This window comes from Solanum lycopersicum, chromosome 4 (assembly GCF_036512215.1).
Source record: "Solanum lycopersicum chromosome 4, SLM_r2.1".
Classification (NCBI taxonomy): domain Eukaryota; kingdom Viridiplantae; phylum Streptophyta; class Magnoliopsida; order Solanales; family Solanaceae; genus Solanum; species Solanum lycopersicum.
In genome coordinates this window covers 68,267,790-68,284,887 of record NC_090803.1, presented here as the reverse complement: position 1 = coordinate 68,284,887, position 17,098 = coordinate 68,267,790, and the positions used below count along the sequence as shown (strand labels likewise).

The window sequence follows — 17,098 nt, the reverse complement described above, 5'->3', positions numbered from 1 at the left end:
ATATAACAAACCTGAAAAGCAGATGGAGGGTTTTGTACTAGTAATTAACTGTAATCATTCTAAATTGGAGAGAAATACAGTAGACAAGTCCAAGTACAACAAGAGTGAAATCCTAATAATTAATTAATTAATGGTCATAGGTGCGGCACTCGTCGGCGTCAGGGTTATTTTGACAGTAAGGTTCAAGGGGATCTTGATTAAGCTGAAGCTTGATGCGCAAATGCACCTTAGCCTAGCTAACTTCTTCCACCTCATCCCATGCCACCTTGCACTCGTCCGATCTGGCGTCTTCACTGCATACCTCCTTAGCTTCCTTCACTTTCTTCTCTATCATTTCCGTCAGCTGTTTTTCTCTCATCTGCGTCCCCTTATACTTTGGTACTCCTGCTGATCCACTCATCATCATCATCACCTTTTGCACTCCTTTCCTCCTGGATCCAGTTACACTAGCAACATGAATTGGGAATATAGATGCCTGCTTCAAGTTCAAAGCCATCACAATTATTTATTATAGATGACTTTTTTCGGATGTCTGTTGATTTCTGGTGGAAAAAAAAATGTACAGATTTCTTGTGAAATTATAACGAACAATATAATCTCATATCTCTATCACAATCAGGGCATCATTTAGTACTGCTCAACTAACATAAAACGACATCGTCTGGTATTTCTCGGTTTGGAGATAAGGTTCCATCTTCAGCTTGGGGCCCATGGGAACAGTTCTTCCACCTTTGCCTTTTTCTCTTCTCCTCTCCTCTCCTGGGTGGACTTTCAGTTTTATCAAATTTTGCTTTGATTTTTTTAGTTTTTAGTTTTTACAAAAACGTGCATCTATTTCAAATCAATTCTTTTACATGTTCTAAAAAATTAATTAATTTTTATATAATCTTACAAAATGAGCAAATTGTTATTTATACACGTGTGTTATAGAGATGGCAATGGGATTGGATGTGTGTGCCGAGGGGTATGTTTATGGCTATGTTTATGGTTTTAAGGTTGTGTGGTGCGGTTAGATGTGGAGCTGATTGAAGTAGGCTTTTTAAAAATTAATGTGGAGTGGGACGGGTTGCAAGTATATGTAATTTTATGTGAATTCAAACTTATTTTTAGTTTTTACATGTTATAAGAGTGATAGAACATTATTTATTAAGATAATTTCTTTTAAGCTACTAAAATATTTAAAATAATAAATAAAAATGGTTTAATAAAAATAATAAAATTTCTTACCAATTTCCCAGTTGACCTCTTAAAAATAATTTTTAGGCCAACTACATAAACAAATCCCTAAACTTGTTGGGTTTTTCCCCTCATGTACCTCAACTACGTCATTTTTCAATTGAATCATTCAACCACCCATAATTTGTTTCTTTAAAACACTGTTGGTTGATTTTGATCAGCTTTTCTATTGTAAATGTCTTCAATTGTGTTCGAATTGTAATAATTTTGATTGAAGGAATGAAGACTAACTGTGTTAGTCTCATTTGTTTTCTAATGTGTTCAAATGACTCAAGTAAAACATAATTATTCTCAAACATTTTCACTTTCAATTGGACTAATTATTTGTGGAACAACATATGTATCCTCTATCAATACCCCTCACAAATCTGATTTCACATCAGACAACAGTGTTTGATTAAACAGAACAAATTATGGGAGTTCAATTATTCAATAGGAAAATGACGTAGTTAAGGTACCTGAGGAAAAAAACCTAACAAGTTTAGGGATCTGCTTCTGTATTTGGCCTAAATTTTAAATTACTATCCTATTAAATTAATACAACTTAATGAAAAGATAAATTTATTTTTATGAATTTTATCTTAGTATCAAATATAATTAGAAAAAGAAAATATTAAAAAAATTATGGGAGGCAGGTTGAAAATGAAAAGAGTTGTCATGCAGGGCGCGGCGAGGCGCGGCAGATTAAAATTTTTGCGGGTTAAGCTCAACCCGCAACACCCCACCCTACACCACCGCATTGCCATCTCTAATGTATTTTTAATAACTTAATCTTTGTATTTTTTAAAAAATAAATGTTTGAAATTATAAATTTGTATTATTTTTATAATTAACCACTAGTCAATAAATAATATTGATTAATTATTATTTTAACGAAAAAGACTCATAAATATTCATAAACTATCTGAAATAACTCATATTTACGTTTAAACTATATTTCAGTTCAAAACTATCCTTCCCATAATACTATTGGGTCAAAAATATATTTCTTATTAACGGAATTTGTTAAATGTCATGTGGATGTCACATTCCATGTCAATTTGGTTCTACTGCCACATAGAATAAATGGAAAAGGGGTAAAAAATACCCTTAAACTATTCGAAATAGCTCATATTTATCCTTAAACTATATTTCGGCTCAAAACTATCATTCCCGTCAAACTATTAGATTAAAAATATCTTCTTATTGATGAAAATTGTTAAATATTATGTGAATATCAGATTGATTGCAAATAAGATTTCATTGTCACATAAACTAAATCTCTAAATTTGAATTAAATTGAATTAAATATTTTACTAATAGGTCATATTATTAATTTCCGGGTAAATTCCAACGGTCTAAATTCGATGTACTTGGCCCACTTTGTTGTTTGTAGTAGCGCACTCGTTAAAAAACATTACTTATCTTATATTCAATCATGGTGGGACCAATAATATTGCGAAAATCTGGAATTTAAAGGAGGGTCCAACGGCTATGAAAGGAAGGGTTTAGGGCACAAAACAATTTCAAATTTGAAAGAAGGCTCTCAAAAAAACACCACCACAAGGAAGCAGCAAGAAGAAGAAATGGAGAAGGTAGGAGGAGATTACGTATTGGATAAGGAGGCAGAGTTCTTAGCGTCGAAGCAAGAGACTGGTCACGAGTGGGAACTCTTCAAGGAAAATGTCAGACCTTTGAAGAGAGGACGCAACGTTAATCTTCTCAATAATGCTCTTAAGTCTAGTACCGATTATCAACTCAAGAAATCTCTTCTTGACAAACGAAGGTTCCTCTATTTCTTCTTCTTTGCATTTTCATGACATTTACTCCTGAGGTTGGTCCAAAATGCAATTACTATTCCATCCCGCACTAGATTTTGATTAAGATGTACACGCTAGTTGTAGAATAGTAGCAGTTGCTGCATCCCTTATTAATTTTTGAATTCAACTCTTTCTGATTAGGGAATTTATTGAAGCAATTGACAAGTACAAAGGTGAAGATCCTCTTCACCCATGGCTCCAGTGAGTGCTCTTCTTTTCAGATGCAAATAATTTTTCAACTCTTATATCTTCTACTAGCATTTAATGAGTCAATCTCTGTTATTGAATAAACTGCTGACATAATTTTACATTAAAATTGTGAAGGTGCATCAAGTGGGTGCAAGAGGCTTTCCCTCCCGGTGGGGACAGTTCTGGACTTATAGTTATTTATGAACAATGTGTCCGCACCTTTTGGCACGATGAACTATATAAGAATGACCTCCGTTACTTGAAAGTGTGGCTGGAATATGTGAGTTTGATTTCTCCACATCCATTCTTTTGCCCCTAAATCTTCTCATCATGCAATTTGGTAAATCAGTTTTCTTATTGATGGCTCTTTGCAGGCTGAAAATTGTATGGATGCTGAAGTCATTTATAGCTTTCTGGAGGCTAACAAAATTGGACTGACACATTCTTCATTCTACATAGCCTATGCTTTGCACATGGAATCTCAAAATAAAATTAAAACAGCAAACGAGATCTTCAATCGGGGGCTATCTATGTAAGTTGTGTTTCCATTGAGCCTTGGTTTAATTTTAGCCGTAAAGTTAGGTTCTTGCATAGTTAACATTGTGTTTCACTTCACACTAGGCAAGTGAACACGTCTTGGTTCCAGAGAAGTTATGCTATATGTTGTCTATGATGTGAGATGCATCATTCAAATGGTTTATTGAATTGCTGTCTGATATTTTTGTTCAAATAGCGTTTGATATGTCAAGTCTAATGATGTCTACGAAAGTTGCATTAATTGTATGCTAGTATTGAGTAATGTGTGGGGGCTGGGGGGGGGGGGGGGAGGGGATTTATGTTTGAAGCTTCGCCAAAATGAGTTCAGTGTTAAGTATGAAGCTGCACGGATAAGTATGTGGTGTCCCCTTCATATTGACCTACTAATTTTCATACCTTGAATACTAAGACAATTTCATTTGATAAGCTCAGAGGTCAGAACTGTGGTAGATTACATTGCTTACGGTCCCTTATTTTATGTTCTTTCAATATATGCTCATGTGACCGAATAATAAACTAAAGGCCGTGATCGTATGACAGTGGTATGCTTCTAGAAAACTTTATAATTATTAATTGCCATATGATGAACATATTTGATATCCTTATTAAGGAAATTTTGTATAAGCCGAGTAATATGATTATGAAGAACTACATGTATCTTTTTGAATTATGAAATGATTGGTTCCTTTATAGGCATCAATTGAATCAGATAGTACCATGTCACACAATTATGTTAAGCATTTGTACAGGATGAACAACAGAGACGTTATCATTGAGAAATTTGTGCTCTGGAATTAATCATTTATTTAGCTAATATAGATATTTCAGGTATGGCAGCATGCAAAATAGCCAGTGCCACTGTTCATTGAACTTTGCTTAATTACACAACCTAATCATGTTGTTTGTAACTTGTATAGCATGATTTTCTACTAAGAGCATTTCATGCCTTCAAAACAGCAAGTCTCTGTATGTGTTTCTAATAAAATGCTCTAGCTATCAACTGTTGACATAAGAATATATTGAAATATTTATTTCTTGTTCACATTTGCCTCATTCTTGAGGGACCTTTTATATTCTCTCTCTACTTGTTTTAACTTCTGATGGGGATGTGAATGCTATGATGCTGGCCAAACTTGCTGGCAGAATAATGCTACAGCAAGGTGAAAATTCTAATATATTTGGCATGATATTATTGTGGATGCTCAATTGGTTTTAGATATTACCTGACACCTAAATACCTTTGGGGGTAGTTTGGTTGTTGGATAGAGTTGTGCAGGTATTAGTTATGTAGGGTTCAATTATTTACGTATTACTAATTCATGTATTAGTTATACCATCTTCAAAGCTGCATAAAATAATACATAGATTGACGCCTAACTAGTACATGTTTTAGTTATGTGAGATTGTAAACCGTAAGCAAAAAACCATACTTGATGTGCTGAGTTTTATACATAGCAACTAAAATGCTGCCAAAAATGGTACTAGTTTATGCAGATTTTAATATATGAATAATCTAACCAACAACTAAACGACCCCTTGGGCTGCCTCAACAAGATTGTGGATGCTCTTTTTTCAAGCTTTCTTAGCCACTAATGAGTCTTTTCCATTAGAGATACAGTTAATACAAGTACAGAACACTGATTACACCAAGTAACCTTCCTCCTGCTTGTTCTCATCCACTTATAAGCCTATTTACTGACTCCCTCAGCTGGTTTATGATTAAAATTTCCGTCTCCTATGAATCAGGAATGCAGAACCTGAAGAGAAATTGAAAGTATCCTACAAGAAGTTTTTCAGTCGTTCAATGGGTCGCCCCAAAGCAGCAGAGGTATCAATTATTGTGACGACTTAAGTCCATTGTCGTTTGCTTTGATTTGAATTTGTGACGATTTGTATTTCAGGAGGAGATAACAGAACACCAGCTTCCAATGAGAAGCTTTGGCACACTGTTGGCTAGGGGGGAAGCTCGTAAGTGCATTTCTATGTCGTAGCTTCAGGGTGTCTGCTTGCTTTGGTTAACATTGTTTTTGCCTTTGCAGGAAACCAAACAACAGGAACTTCTGAATTGTCCCGGAAGAAAATGAAACCAGATAGGTAAGTGTGAGTCACTATTGTTTTCTCCCAAGTTACGTTCTTGTGTCCCTGCATTTTTCATAGTAACACCATGAGTTAAACAAATCTATGTCGTTATTACTTGTTCTTATCATCACATAGTTAAGCTGCTATGTCAGGCAAGAGATCTGATTCTGATGAGTTCTTGTTTTAAATACCTTAAATCCTTTGCAATGTGGAAAAGAACTTTTTGTTGTTATTGCTGCCTATTCCATAACTTGAAGGAAAAGGAGTGTAAGGATGCTGATAACAAGGTTGCAGGAAATACTTACCTTTTTGCATGCCCAGTTCTAGTAGAAACACTGGCTCATTTTTATCTATTTTGCAGAGCTCAGGGGAGCCTATTTTCCATTTACAAAGATGCAAATGCCGGAATGTCATCAACTCTTCAATCAGAAATACCAAAGCTAGAGAATACATCATGGCACTGTCTTGGTGCCCGAGCAGATAGGAACAAGGAGAATCAGGCAATCCCTTCAAAGTGGACATCTAATAAGGTCCGTTTGAGTCCAGAGAGTTCAAAATAGAATATTTGATTTTTTGTCCAAACAGATAGGAACAAGAAAACTCATTAACAAAAATATTTCTTACAGATTCCTCAAAGACACGGGCTTAGAAATCGAGGAGCTACTACTACCACCACTCCGTGCCTAGAGATCTTTGTGGATGAGGAATGTGCCAAGTGAGTACCCATATAGATACAATGGTTTTTTGAGTGCGAACAACACATAGTTAACACTTAACAGTGTGTGTACATGCATCAAGACAAGGAGATTTTCAGCTATTGTAATAGTGTTAGTTTGTGGATTGACTTTCTTTGTTGCCCCCCTTCATCTTTGGCAGAGCACAGGAGAAGGACTCTGCTGCTGGTGTAAAGGCTTCTAGTCTGCAGCTTAGACGAGGAGATGACAAAGACATAAAAAAGTAAGTATCAAGTTTGTTTCTTCACTTCAATAAAAAGAAAGCACCTTTTTGACAATGCACTTGTATGCAGGGAGACTGAGTTGCTGAGGGAGAATCCCCTGCGTTATTTTCCACCAAGCTCATTACCAAGATGATCGATCTCACAGAAGAAAGTCATCATTGTGTGCTGGGGTTTCTCATCTCAGAGTTACTCAACTTGTATCTTAAAAGTGTATGGAGACAATTCCTCTTTGCCCAGTGCAAGCACCGTTACAGATGTTCTAAATATATCGAGTGGAGTTGAGGAGACATTGTTGTATGTTTGGTTTTGGCAGGCTTGAGCCAAATCCTCCAGTATTTTGTTATTTAGATGGAATGATTTTATATGATTGCAACAGTTATTGATGTAGTATACAATTGCGCTTTCTCGTAATTAGCTCTTGGTTAAAGAGTTCTGCTTCACATTGGTTTTCTTATTTTGTTTATGATGATTAATTTTGTTGTTAATAATCCCCATCCAACAATTTTAAAGGGTGTGTACACCGTGAATTATTTCCTGGTATCGAAAGAGTTATTTACTACTTGAGCTATGGACTTCAAAATCCTGCCTTTAAAACCTTGTCATTTAATCAGACACTCCTTTTTTTTAAAAAAATAAAATTCTTTTTTATATCAAGGCAAATATTAACTGAACCACGGAAGAACTGTGTATAATTTAAGAATCTTAAATAGTACTTGTTAGTTTTAAGGAATGATTTCTTTTTCTCGAAAGAAAATCAAGATTCTCCTAAGTTGTTAATACTTCCTCGGTTTCTTTTATATATTATTCTTTTTTATAAATAGTTGTTCCATACTTATCATTTCATAAAATTAGTGCACCTTGTTTATAGCCTTGAAAATATATATTTCATCAACTTAGAAAAATTAAATAAATAATTCATGTTTTCATTCATTAAATTAATTAATCAAAATAAATTAATTCGTATTCATTGATTGAAAACTTAAATTCTAAAAATTAAATAAAATAAAAGGGTAAAATTATATCATTTCTTAATGTAAATTTAAAATAAAAATGTGACATATAAAAAAGAAATCGAAGAAAATACTATTTATTTATCATTTTTTTTTATAGAAACGAAAATGTGGCATGTTTTTAAAATTTATATTAATATTTTTATATATATAGAAAAGGAGGGAGGTGTGGTTTTCTTTTACCTTTTATTTTTTTTTTTTAAAAAAAAAGAAAAAGAAAAAAAGGTATTGTTTTCTTTTAATGGGAAAAGGGATGTAGTAATTAGTGAGGTGAGTTGTAGCGAAGTGGAATTCTTATTGGGTGGGTGACGAAGTAATTAAAAACTTGGAATTTCGTTGAAAGTGTTTGGAGCCTTAACCTCTAAGACACCTAACGTGATTATTAAATTGGGGACATCCAGAGATCGGGTCCCAAAATAGTGAGTCGGACCCTAGTTTCTTCACCCCACAATCTCCGTCGAACTGGCGATGATCGATAACATCGATGATATCATCAACTGGGACGATGTAGATCACATCTTCCACAACGTTCTAGACAATCCCGACGATGATCAATTCACTCTTCATGATTCCTCCCCACAGTCATTCCAGCAGATCGAGCAGCTTCTTATGAACGATGACGATTTCGGTCTTGTCTCTGATCCTCAGTTTGCTGCCGAATCTCTTTCTGACTTCCTCGTCGATTCTCCTCTTCACTCCGATCATTCTCACTCTCCTGCTGAACAAGCCATTGGATTCTCCGATCCCAAGGTTTCAAGTGCCGATCAGGACAAACACAAGGTTTCCCAGTCGCCTTCTGACGGCGACGACGAACTAAACAACCATGACCCCGTCGATAAGAAGCGCAAGAGGTATCTCTCTAGAGTTTTGCCCCTTTTTTCTTTCTAGTTTATTTATTCAATTTGTTTATAATTCTAGCACTTCTCTTAGTTTATTTATTCAATTTGTTTATAATTCTAGTACTTCTCTTAGTTTATTTATTCAATTTGTTTATAATTCTAGTACTTCTCTTTGCTTATAACTCTTCTGCACACACGATTTACACTACTGTGGCTTCTTTTACTTCTCGTGTTGTATCTCTTCTTTGAAAATGGTTGACCTACTAGCAGAAACAAATCCTAGTTTTGATATCTTAGTTAGTGTAACTCATGTTTATTAAATTTGCTTCATGTAAATTATCAATGACCAGAAAAATCTTTGCAGTTCCTGTGTATGCAAAAACCATATCCACATAGTGCCTTCTCAGCCAAATCGCGAATCAGTATTTCCAAGGAGTTCCTTTCTATAAGATTGCCTTAATTTGACATCACACATTGACTGTATGAGCCATTCATTTCATGATTTGATTTGTGACGTGTTAGAACATAATGTTCATTCTCTATTGATTATGAAACAAAAATATGATTCTCTTTTCCGAAGACATACAGATTTTATCAAAGCACATGATGCTGCAACTTTTCCATTAGTTTGCAATCATGAACACACCCCCAAGTGGGAAACTTTCCTGAATAGCAAACTACTTCTAGACTTCTTAGAATAAGAAGCCATGTCCTTGAAAGATTGCACTTATTTAATGTGTGATGGATATATTATTATGTAATGTGCGCATTTATCATGCTTAAAATTGCATAACATCTTGTGCATTTATCTAGAGTAGTTTAATACACCCCTCTCCTCTTCTATTTCAAAATGGTGAGAGGATTGTACTTATCTAATCTGTATGTATATAGCAGCTTAAAGAAAATCTCAGTCACAAACTTAATTTTTGTTCTCCAGGCAATTGAGGAATAGAGATGCAGCTGTGAGGTCACGAGAGAGGAAGAAGTTGTACGTTAGGGATCTTGAGTTGAAGAGTAGATACTTTGAATCAGAATGCAAAAGGCTGGGGTTTGTTCTCCAGTGCTGTCTTGCTGAAAATCAAGCTTTACGCTTTTCTTTGCATAATAGCAGTGCTAATGGTGTTTCTATGACCAAGCAGGAGTCTGCCGTGCTCTTTTTGGGTAAGTGCATAAGAAACATTCTTGTCATCTGTGGCTAAAATACTTTCTTTATACCACTTTTTGCTCTGCTACAATTTTCTGGACTTTGCTTTAGTTGGCGTTTGAAGCAAGAAATAGATGTGAATGTCTTGACATTTTTCCATCTTGCCATGGTTATGTTGGATAGATATTTTCTCTCAAATGCCTACATTAATAGATGCAATATGAATTTGCAGAATCCCTGCTGTTGGGTTCCCTGCTTTGGTTCCTGGGCATCACATGCCTGCTCATTCTACCCAGCCAAACCTGGTCAGTTCCAGAAGAAAGTCAGGGAAGCAGAAACCACGGGCTTCTGGTTCCAATAAAGGAGGGAAAAAAGACTAGTCGGATTTTGTTGTTCCTGTCCTTCATGATGAGCAAAAGATGCAAAGCTTCAAGATCGAGGATGAAGCTCAACCCCCATCCCTTGGGAGTTGTGATGTGACTCGTTGTGATCAAATCTTTTCCCATAGGTGGATCATGGTTCCTTTTGAGTTCTTTAGTTTTTTATCAGAGATTCTCTTGTATGTGTCTTGCTTTGACATCTGAAGGATGAAGTTCACTGTTATTAGTTAATGACTTATGAGCTATATAATATCTATGCAACTTTTTAATAGTTCCAACCGAGATTCGGTTGTCTTTTCCATTTCTCAATGTTTATTTTGTCCCATAGTGGTAGTTAGGAGCGGCCACCATTTCATCCTCGTTGCTGCTATGAAATCATGTGTAGATGGATATTAATTTGGTATAACATTCAGCATCTTTAAACTATGTTGAAACTTTGATGGTGGATTAAACCACAAGGTTGCAGACAGTGATCTGTTTCTATTATTTTCCGTTGTTTGAGCAATGCAAATAGTAGTTTTGACGAGATAAAGCGTATGTAGTTGGGGGAAAGAAGGAAATGTGCATTTTGCAATGTTTAAGATATTAAACTGGGGGCGCTGTTGGAAAATTAAAATAGAAACTGGCTCCTGATGTTTGTTGTCAAATGCCCTGAGAAAGTTTTGTCATTGTCCCCACTCACCATCGAGAAGTATTCTAGGTGAACCCTGAAATTACGCAACTATCCTCCTATCTGGACCTCTTGGCTCTTTCACTAGAAACAGAAATGGTGATACTCTTTACAAGTGTAAACACAAGTAAAGAAAAATCAAGTTTGACGTGGTTAATACTTTTTCAAAACAACACAAAATATTGAAGTAGAATATTCCTTATGTTAAAAACCAGTGTATGCTTGCTAACACCAACAAAAGCATAAAGAGGAAGGGGGGTATTTTGGTCATTGGGCATGGAAGGGCATACATACAAATACAGAGAGTAAGAAAACTGGTTGCTGTGTTTGTTGGTTGTATCGCCCCCACACTATATATAAAATGGAAGGAGGGACGGTCTTTTCAGAGTTAGAAACTGACAAAGAGAGTACTATTATATTATATTGAAACACACAAAAAAGTGAGGTAGGCATAAACAATGGATGCAGATTACGGCATAGCTCGAGAACTCTCTGATTTGCAGAAACTTCGATCTCACTACCACCCTGAACTTCCACCTTGTCTTCAGGTACAACTCTGTTCTATTCATCCACTCCTAACTACTACTACTAGTTTATATATGCCAAACTCTTTGCTAGATCTAACCTGCTACATCACACTCTTTTCTATCCTCGTACCACTATTTTCTTCATATCACGTCTAATTATTACACCATTTATTTGAGAGAGTATTTCAGAAAGTTGGCATATATATATATATCCTTGCAGCCGGCTGAAAGATCACATCTTTACATTTTCATCTGCAAAATAAGTCACCTCTTTACTTCAACTCAAGTAAACAACACATATAGACTGGCTCTGTTGCCCTTTTTGAAATAAATTATCGGGAAAAAATGCTGCTAAACTTTGACAAAATAAAACTTACAAGTTGCTCAGATTTTGTCTGACTGTTCCCAGACATTCATGGCTGTCCAACTTTTGTAGTTAAATGCATCACCACTTTGCTGATTGTTTACATTTTGGAATTTTATCTATGATATTTAAGAACCATTAAGCAATTTGTCCTTCAATGTTATTATTAACATATTCAATCTTGAGAATTGTTCTGACTTATACAGGGTACTACTGTCCGGGTAGAACTCCGTGATGCAACCACTGCAGCAGATCCCTCTGGTGAACACACAATTAAACGCTTCTTCCCACACACTTATGGTCAACCATTAGCCCATTTTCTTAGGGCAACTGCCAAGGTCCCTGATGCTCAGATAATTACTGAGCATCCTGCAATTAGGTATTGCATCAGACGATTGCTCTATAATTGTGCAGTTCACTCACAAACTAGATCAGCATTGTGATCACTGATCAGGAGATGTTTTCTAACAAAATTCTATGTTGAGGTTTATGGATCTACCTCTGTTTTCTTGATAACATTCCTTTTGTTTTGTCTGTGATTGAAATCCTTTTCTATTTATATCCTCAAAATCTTAACACAGGGGAAATAATAGAAAATATTGGTTTATGCATTAGAAGCTAATTCACATATAGGTTACAATAAAATGAGTGTTATCCCTAATCTCTTTATTAGGACTGAAAACTGTGCTCACTGATTATCCTCTTCTTTTCTTAGGGTTGGGGTGCTATTTTGTGGTAGACAATCTCCTGGAGGACACAACGTGATATGGGGTCTTCATGATGCTCTTAAGGTTCACAACCCCAATAATATCTTGCTTGGGTTTTTAGGTAAGCATTTCCTTTACACTACACATTTTTCATTTGAGAACTTTTTTATGACAATTAGTGGGACACTACAGTAATAGTTGACACAAGTGTCTATTTGCATATCTACTTTACCACCATTACCATGAGTGTCTCTTTGCATGTGTCATGTTTAATATTTCGAGGGTCAATCCCTAACGTCAAACAATGTTTTTCCTGTCATGCTCTAATGTTTTCAGTTTTCTAGAAACTTGATTCTCCTTAGAGAAGGCTAATGTGTTGAAGGTCTCTTTTCCAAATCTCAACAGGTGGTTCTGAAGGTTTATTTGCACAAAAAACTCTAGAGATCACCGATGATGTTCTTGCTACCTATAAGAATCAAGGTAATTCACATCTGGATGAAGTTTGCTCTTTATATTTTCGTTTGGCCTTTTTTGGCTTATTTTTGTTGCCTTTTTCCTTGTTAAGGTGGATATGACATGCTGGGGCGGACAAAAGATCAGATTAGAACGACTGAGCAAGTAAATGCTGCAATGGCTGCATGCAAAGCTTTGAAATTGGATGGTCTTGTCATCATTGGAGGTATTGATACTGCTACAGTTATTAATGGTATATGACGAACCTTAAAGTACACTATTGCACTTCATCTAAAGTCTAACAATATGCATCGACTTGAAGGAGTGACATCAAACACCGATGCTGCTCATCTGGCAGAAAAATTTGCAGAAACAAAATGCCCTACAAAAGTATGTGTTATTCCCCTTGTGTCATGTAAAGCAATAAATCTTCTATTCTATTTTTTCTGATTTTTCCTGCTTCTAATCCAAACTTTGCATCTTATATCCGCTGTATTGTCTTATGCATTAGTATCACACTAAATTAATGTCTTTATCTTCTCTAGGTGGTTGGTGTTCCTGTTACCTTAAATGGGGATCTCAAGAATCAGTTTGTTGAAGCGAACGTTGGTTTTGACACAATCTGCAAGGTATTAATACAATCACCACATAGAATTAGCTCGTAACTGGCTTCCGTTTTTCATTGAAATGCATTGCCGTGGAAATTCTTCTTCTTCATGCTTCCCACCCCTTGGTTTAGGGTGGTTTTTTTATTTCTTGGTGGGCCGAGGATTTGATTGGACCTACTGCTTCAATCTTCTTCCTCTTTCTTCTTGTTATTCTTTGTAGTGGAATTGCAGGCATCATCCACATTTGATGGTATACTCCCATGGGTAGATGTAGGTTTTGCAGTGTTATATTGCACTTTCATGGACTTTTAGATGGGGAATAGCTCTTCTCTTTCTCTTTGTGATGTTGTGGATGTTAATTGAGTAATACAAGCCTTGGACTAGCTGATGTGTCTTTTGACTTCTTGATTTCTGGAATTCTATCCAATTGTGATTTAGATCAGGGAAAAGCTAATTATATGTGGTTCCACCTCAGGTTAACTCCCAACTAATTAGCAATGTATGCACTGATGCACTCTCAGCTGAGAAGGTACCAACTCTATTCATATCCTGAAAGTTTTTCGTTGTTGCTTCTGATGTAGTACGGTGCTGAAAATACAACATAGAATACTAATCTGGTAGTACGAAACCCTGATGGAGGATTGTCCTAACTAGTTGATTATGATTTACAGCACATGTTTCTTGTTACACCTTTGTTTTTGTCTTTCTATTAACGTACTGTGGGGATATTTCCTTTTCAGTATTACTATTTCATTAGACTCATGGGGCGAAAGGCATCACATGTTGCATTAGAGTGCACTCTGCAGTCACATCCTAATATGGTTAGTTTTATCTCTGAGATGATAAGCTGGCGCTGCACCTTGGACATGGTGCTTCTTTATATATTGCAAGTGTTCTTGCTTACTAAATGTTGAGTGATCTTGCAGGTGATTCTTGGAGAGGAGGTAGCTGCATCAAAGCTTACTATTTTTGACATCACACAACAAATTTGTGATGCAGTTCAGGCTAGGGCTGAACATGGTATTGAAGCTTCTAGGTTTTCATTTTTCTTTAGAGTCATTTTTGAGTTTTCCAGTCAGCTGACTAAGGTTTTGTATTCAGATAAAAATCATGGTGTCATCCTGTTGCCTGAAGGGCTTATTGAAAGTATTCCTGAAATATATGCTCTATTGCAGGTATGATGCAAAATAAATTGTTTAATACCTTAGCTGCATGCTAGATCTCCTTCCTGGAACAACTGCTTCCCCCCACCCCACCCCACCCCACCCCAAAACCCAACCAAAAAAAAAAAAAGCAGAACAGAGGTGTAAGATGACGCATTTTCCATGTTAATTTTTTATTGCTAGAAAGCTTTGTTGGGATGTGGACTTGTTATGAAATTGCCTTTTCTAATTGTATGAATTCCAGGAAATTCATGGTTTACTCAGGCAAGGTGTTTCTGCTGATAACATTTCCTCTCAACTATCACCATGGGCTTCTGCACTTTTCGAATTTTTGCCGCATTTTATCAGAAAGCAGGTGCAGTTTCTGTATGTTTCTAAATTGACTGACTGAAGTTCCATTTTACAGTGCTTACACCCCTAGACTTGTGATTTTGCAGCTTCTCCTACACCCAGAATCAGATGACTCTGCTCAGCTATCACAGGTTATTACACTTGCTGTTTGGATGCTGCTGCTTGATGATATATGAACTATCTATGAGTTGATTATCTTTAATGCTTTCCTTACAGATTGAGACCGAGAAACTTATAGCTCATCTCGTGGAAACAGAAATGAACAAGCGATTGGTAAGTTTGTATGTAATGATTCTTTGGGATCTCTAACAAGTGATTGGAGAGTAAGTTAGAAGTACAATGTCCCGCAAGGATTGAGGATGATGTTTGTGCAGAACTGCAGATAAAGATTATTTTGAAATTTCCTAAGAGTTCTAGGAAGTTACTCAAATTATCTCTCTCCTATTTATGAAAAAATATTACTTTTCTCCATTCTGCTTGTTAACTCCAAGTCCATGATGTATTATCTGCAAGGGCTCAAACATCAGGTGGATAAAATTTCCCCATTGCACAAAATTTTCATATTCACTAATTTTTTAGTTTTCCTTGATGGAAGTCGGTCCCTGACGATGAATTGTTCTTTTCTTCTTTTATTTTCATCAAGATGTTTCTTGTTACTTTCTTGTAACAGACTATTTGTAGGTGAGAGTTAAAAGGAAAAAGACTGAAGCTACAAACTCTAAAGATACTTGCTCCCAATTTTTTTATGTATGACTGTCCTTTACTTTCTGTCACTTTACAGAAAGAAGGAACTTACAAAGGAAAGAAATTTAATGCTATTTGCCATTTCTTTGGTTATCAAGCACGGGGATCATTGCCATCAAAGTTTGATTGTGACTATGCCTATGTAAGTTTTGCTGGAGTTTCTATATCTTCTTTTCTAATCTTGATTTCAGATACATAATTCCGACAACCAAATACAGGTGCTTGGTCATGTTTGCTACCATATTTTAGCTGCTGGTCTTAATGGTTACATGGCTACTATTACCAACCTGAAAAATCCTGCCAACAAGTGGCATTGTGGTGCTGCCCCTATATCTGTAAGCAACTTCTTTGAACTTATCCGGAGATGCACCCTAAACTTCCACTTTTTTGAAGTTGTGAATATCCAAAAGATCTGCTCTGTTCACTGTTTCGTTGCTGCAGGCAATGATGACTGTTAAGCGCTACGGTCGTGGTCCTGGTAAAGCATCAATTGGGGTACCTGCTTTGCATCCTGCTACTGTGGATTTGAGGGGCAAATCATATGAGTATGTCAAATTTCTGAATTGTTGTTTATATATATTTTCAGCTTAAAATGCATGGAACTTTTGAGTTTCAAAAGGTAGGAAGTAGTAGACATCAAATAGTAGGAGATGCTTTTAAGAAGTGGCATTCTAAACATGCATTTTGTAAGTAAACTGCTGGAGCAATACGTATCCTCTTGCAGCACCTAATTTCTCTTTTCATTTTGTGCAGACTGTTGAGTCAAAATGCAACAAAGTTTTTATTGGATGATGTTTATAGAAACCCAGGTCCCCTCCAGTTTGATGGTCCTGGTGCAGATGCCAAGGCTGTTACCCTTTGTGTTGAAGACCAGGATTACATTGGACGTATTAAGAAATTGCAGGAATACCTAGACAAGGTGCTGAAATTTTGAAACAGTATCTCCTTTTACCAACTTCTGTTGGCTATTCATTAAATGTCTTATTTCTTTCAGCATGCTTTATTATTTTATTTTCAGGTGCGTACAATTGTGAAGCCTGGTTGCTCACAAGACGTCCTGAAGGCTGCATTAAGTGCCATGGCTTCTGTGACTGACATTCTTTCAGTGATATCGTCACCCTCAAGTGTGAGCACACCATTTTAGATGAGAACCTATCATCTTTTAACATTGAAAAGATTTGGAGGAACTCTTGCTTTTGCGGCTGTTTGCCTAGTTTTTTTTTTTTTCAATCTTGTAAAAGCCAAATAATGTTGAGAAGATTATACTTCTTTTTGAGAGTTTGTTGAAGGATCCAAATATTCCTGTGCGTTAATACATATCATTTTTCTGGACGACTGAC

General features: G+C 36.0%; 4 protein-coding genes across 4 annotated transcripts; 3 read left to right on the top strand and 1 right to left on the bottom strand.

Moving 5' to 3' along the window:
• Positions 1 to 30: 30 nt before the first annotated feature.
• Positions 31 to 776, bottom strand: LOC109120159 (calvin cycle protein CP12-3, chloroplastic). Its single transcript, XM_019213733.3, is given in 1 exon segment — positions 31 to 776. A coding segment is annotated over 1 exon segment (369 nt). The 5' UTR covers positions 497 to 776; the 3' UTR covers positions 31 to 127.
• Positions 777 to 2,610: 1,834 nt separating this feature from the next.
• On the top strand, positions 2,611 to 7,238 carry LOC101246051 (mitotic spindle checkpoint protein BUBR1). The gene is made up of 11 exons (XM_004238422.5): positions 2,611 to 3,001; positions 3,177 to 3,236; positions 3,360 to 3,504; positions 3,599 to 3,756; positions 5,508 to 5,589; positions 5,663 to 5,729; positions 5,801 to 5,855; positions 6,202 to 6,370; positions 6,467 to 6,555; positions 6,717 to 6,797; positions 6,868 to 7,238. The coding sequence occupies exons 1-11, from the start codon at positions 2,802 to 2,804 to the stop codon at positions 6,929 to 6,931; spliced, it is 1,170 nt and encodes a 389-aa protein (XP_004238470.1). The 5' UTR covers positions 2,611 to 2,801; the 3' UTR covers positions 6,932 to 7,238.
• A 751-nt stretch (positions 7,239 to 7,989) lies between these two features.
• On the top strand, positions 7,990 to 10,442 carry LOC101245758 (bZIP transcription factor 60). Its single transcript, XM_004238421.4, has 3 exons — positions 7,990 to 8,659; positions 9,585 to 9,808; positions 10,024 to 10,442. Exons 1-3 carry the CDS (start codon positions 8,277 to 8,279, stop codon positions 10,269 to 10,271), a joined length of 855 nt encoding a protein of 284 aa, XP_004238469.1. The 5' UTR covers positions 7,990 to 8,276; the 3' UTR covers positions 10,272 to 10,442.
• Positions 10,443 to 10,890: 448 nt separating this feature from the next.
• Positions 10,891 to 17,090, top strand: LOC101245455 (pyrophosphate--fructose 6-phosphate 1-phosphotransferase subunit alpha). Its single transcript, XM_004238420.5, has 19 exons — positions 10,891 to 11,389; positions 11,939 to 12,111; positions 12,448 to 12,560; positions 12,845 to 12,919; positions 13,005 to 13,118; positions 13,215 to 13,282; positions 13,438 to 13,521; positions 13,976 to 14,029; positions 14,241 to 14,321; positions 14,427 to 14,520; positions 14,602 to 14,675; positions 14,908 to 15,018; positions 15,101 to 15,145; positions 15,231 to 15,287; positions 15,796 to 15,900; positions 15,977 to 16,093; positions 16,200 to 16,303; positions 16,512 to 16,677; positions 16,777 to 17,090. Exons 1-19 carry the CDS (start codon positions 11,300 to 11,302, stop codon positions 16,900 to 16,902), a joined length of 1,851 nt encoding a protein of 616 aa, XP_004238468.1. The 5' UTR covers positions 10,891 to 11,299; the 3' UTR covers positions 16,903 to 17,090.
• Positions 17,091 to 17,098: the final 8 nt, after the last annotated feature.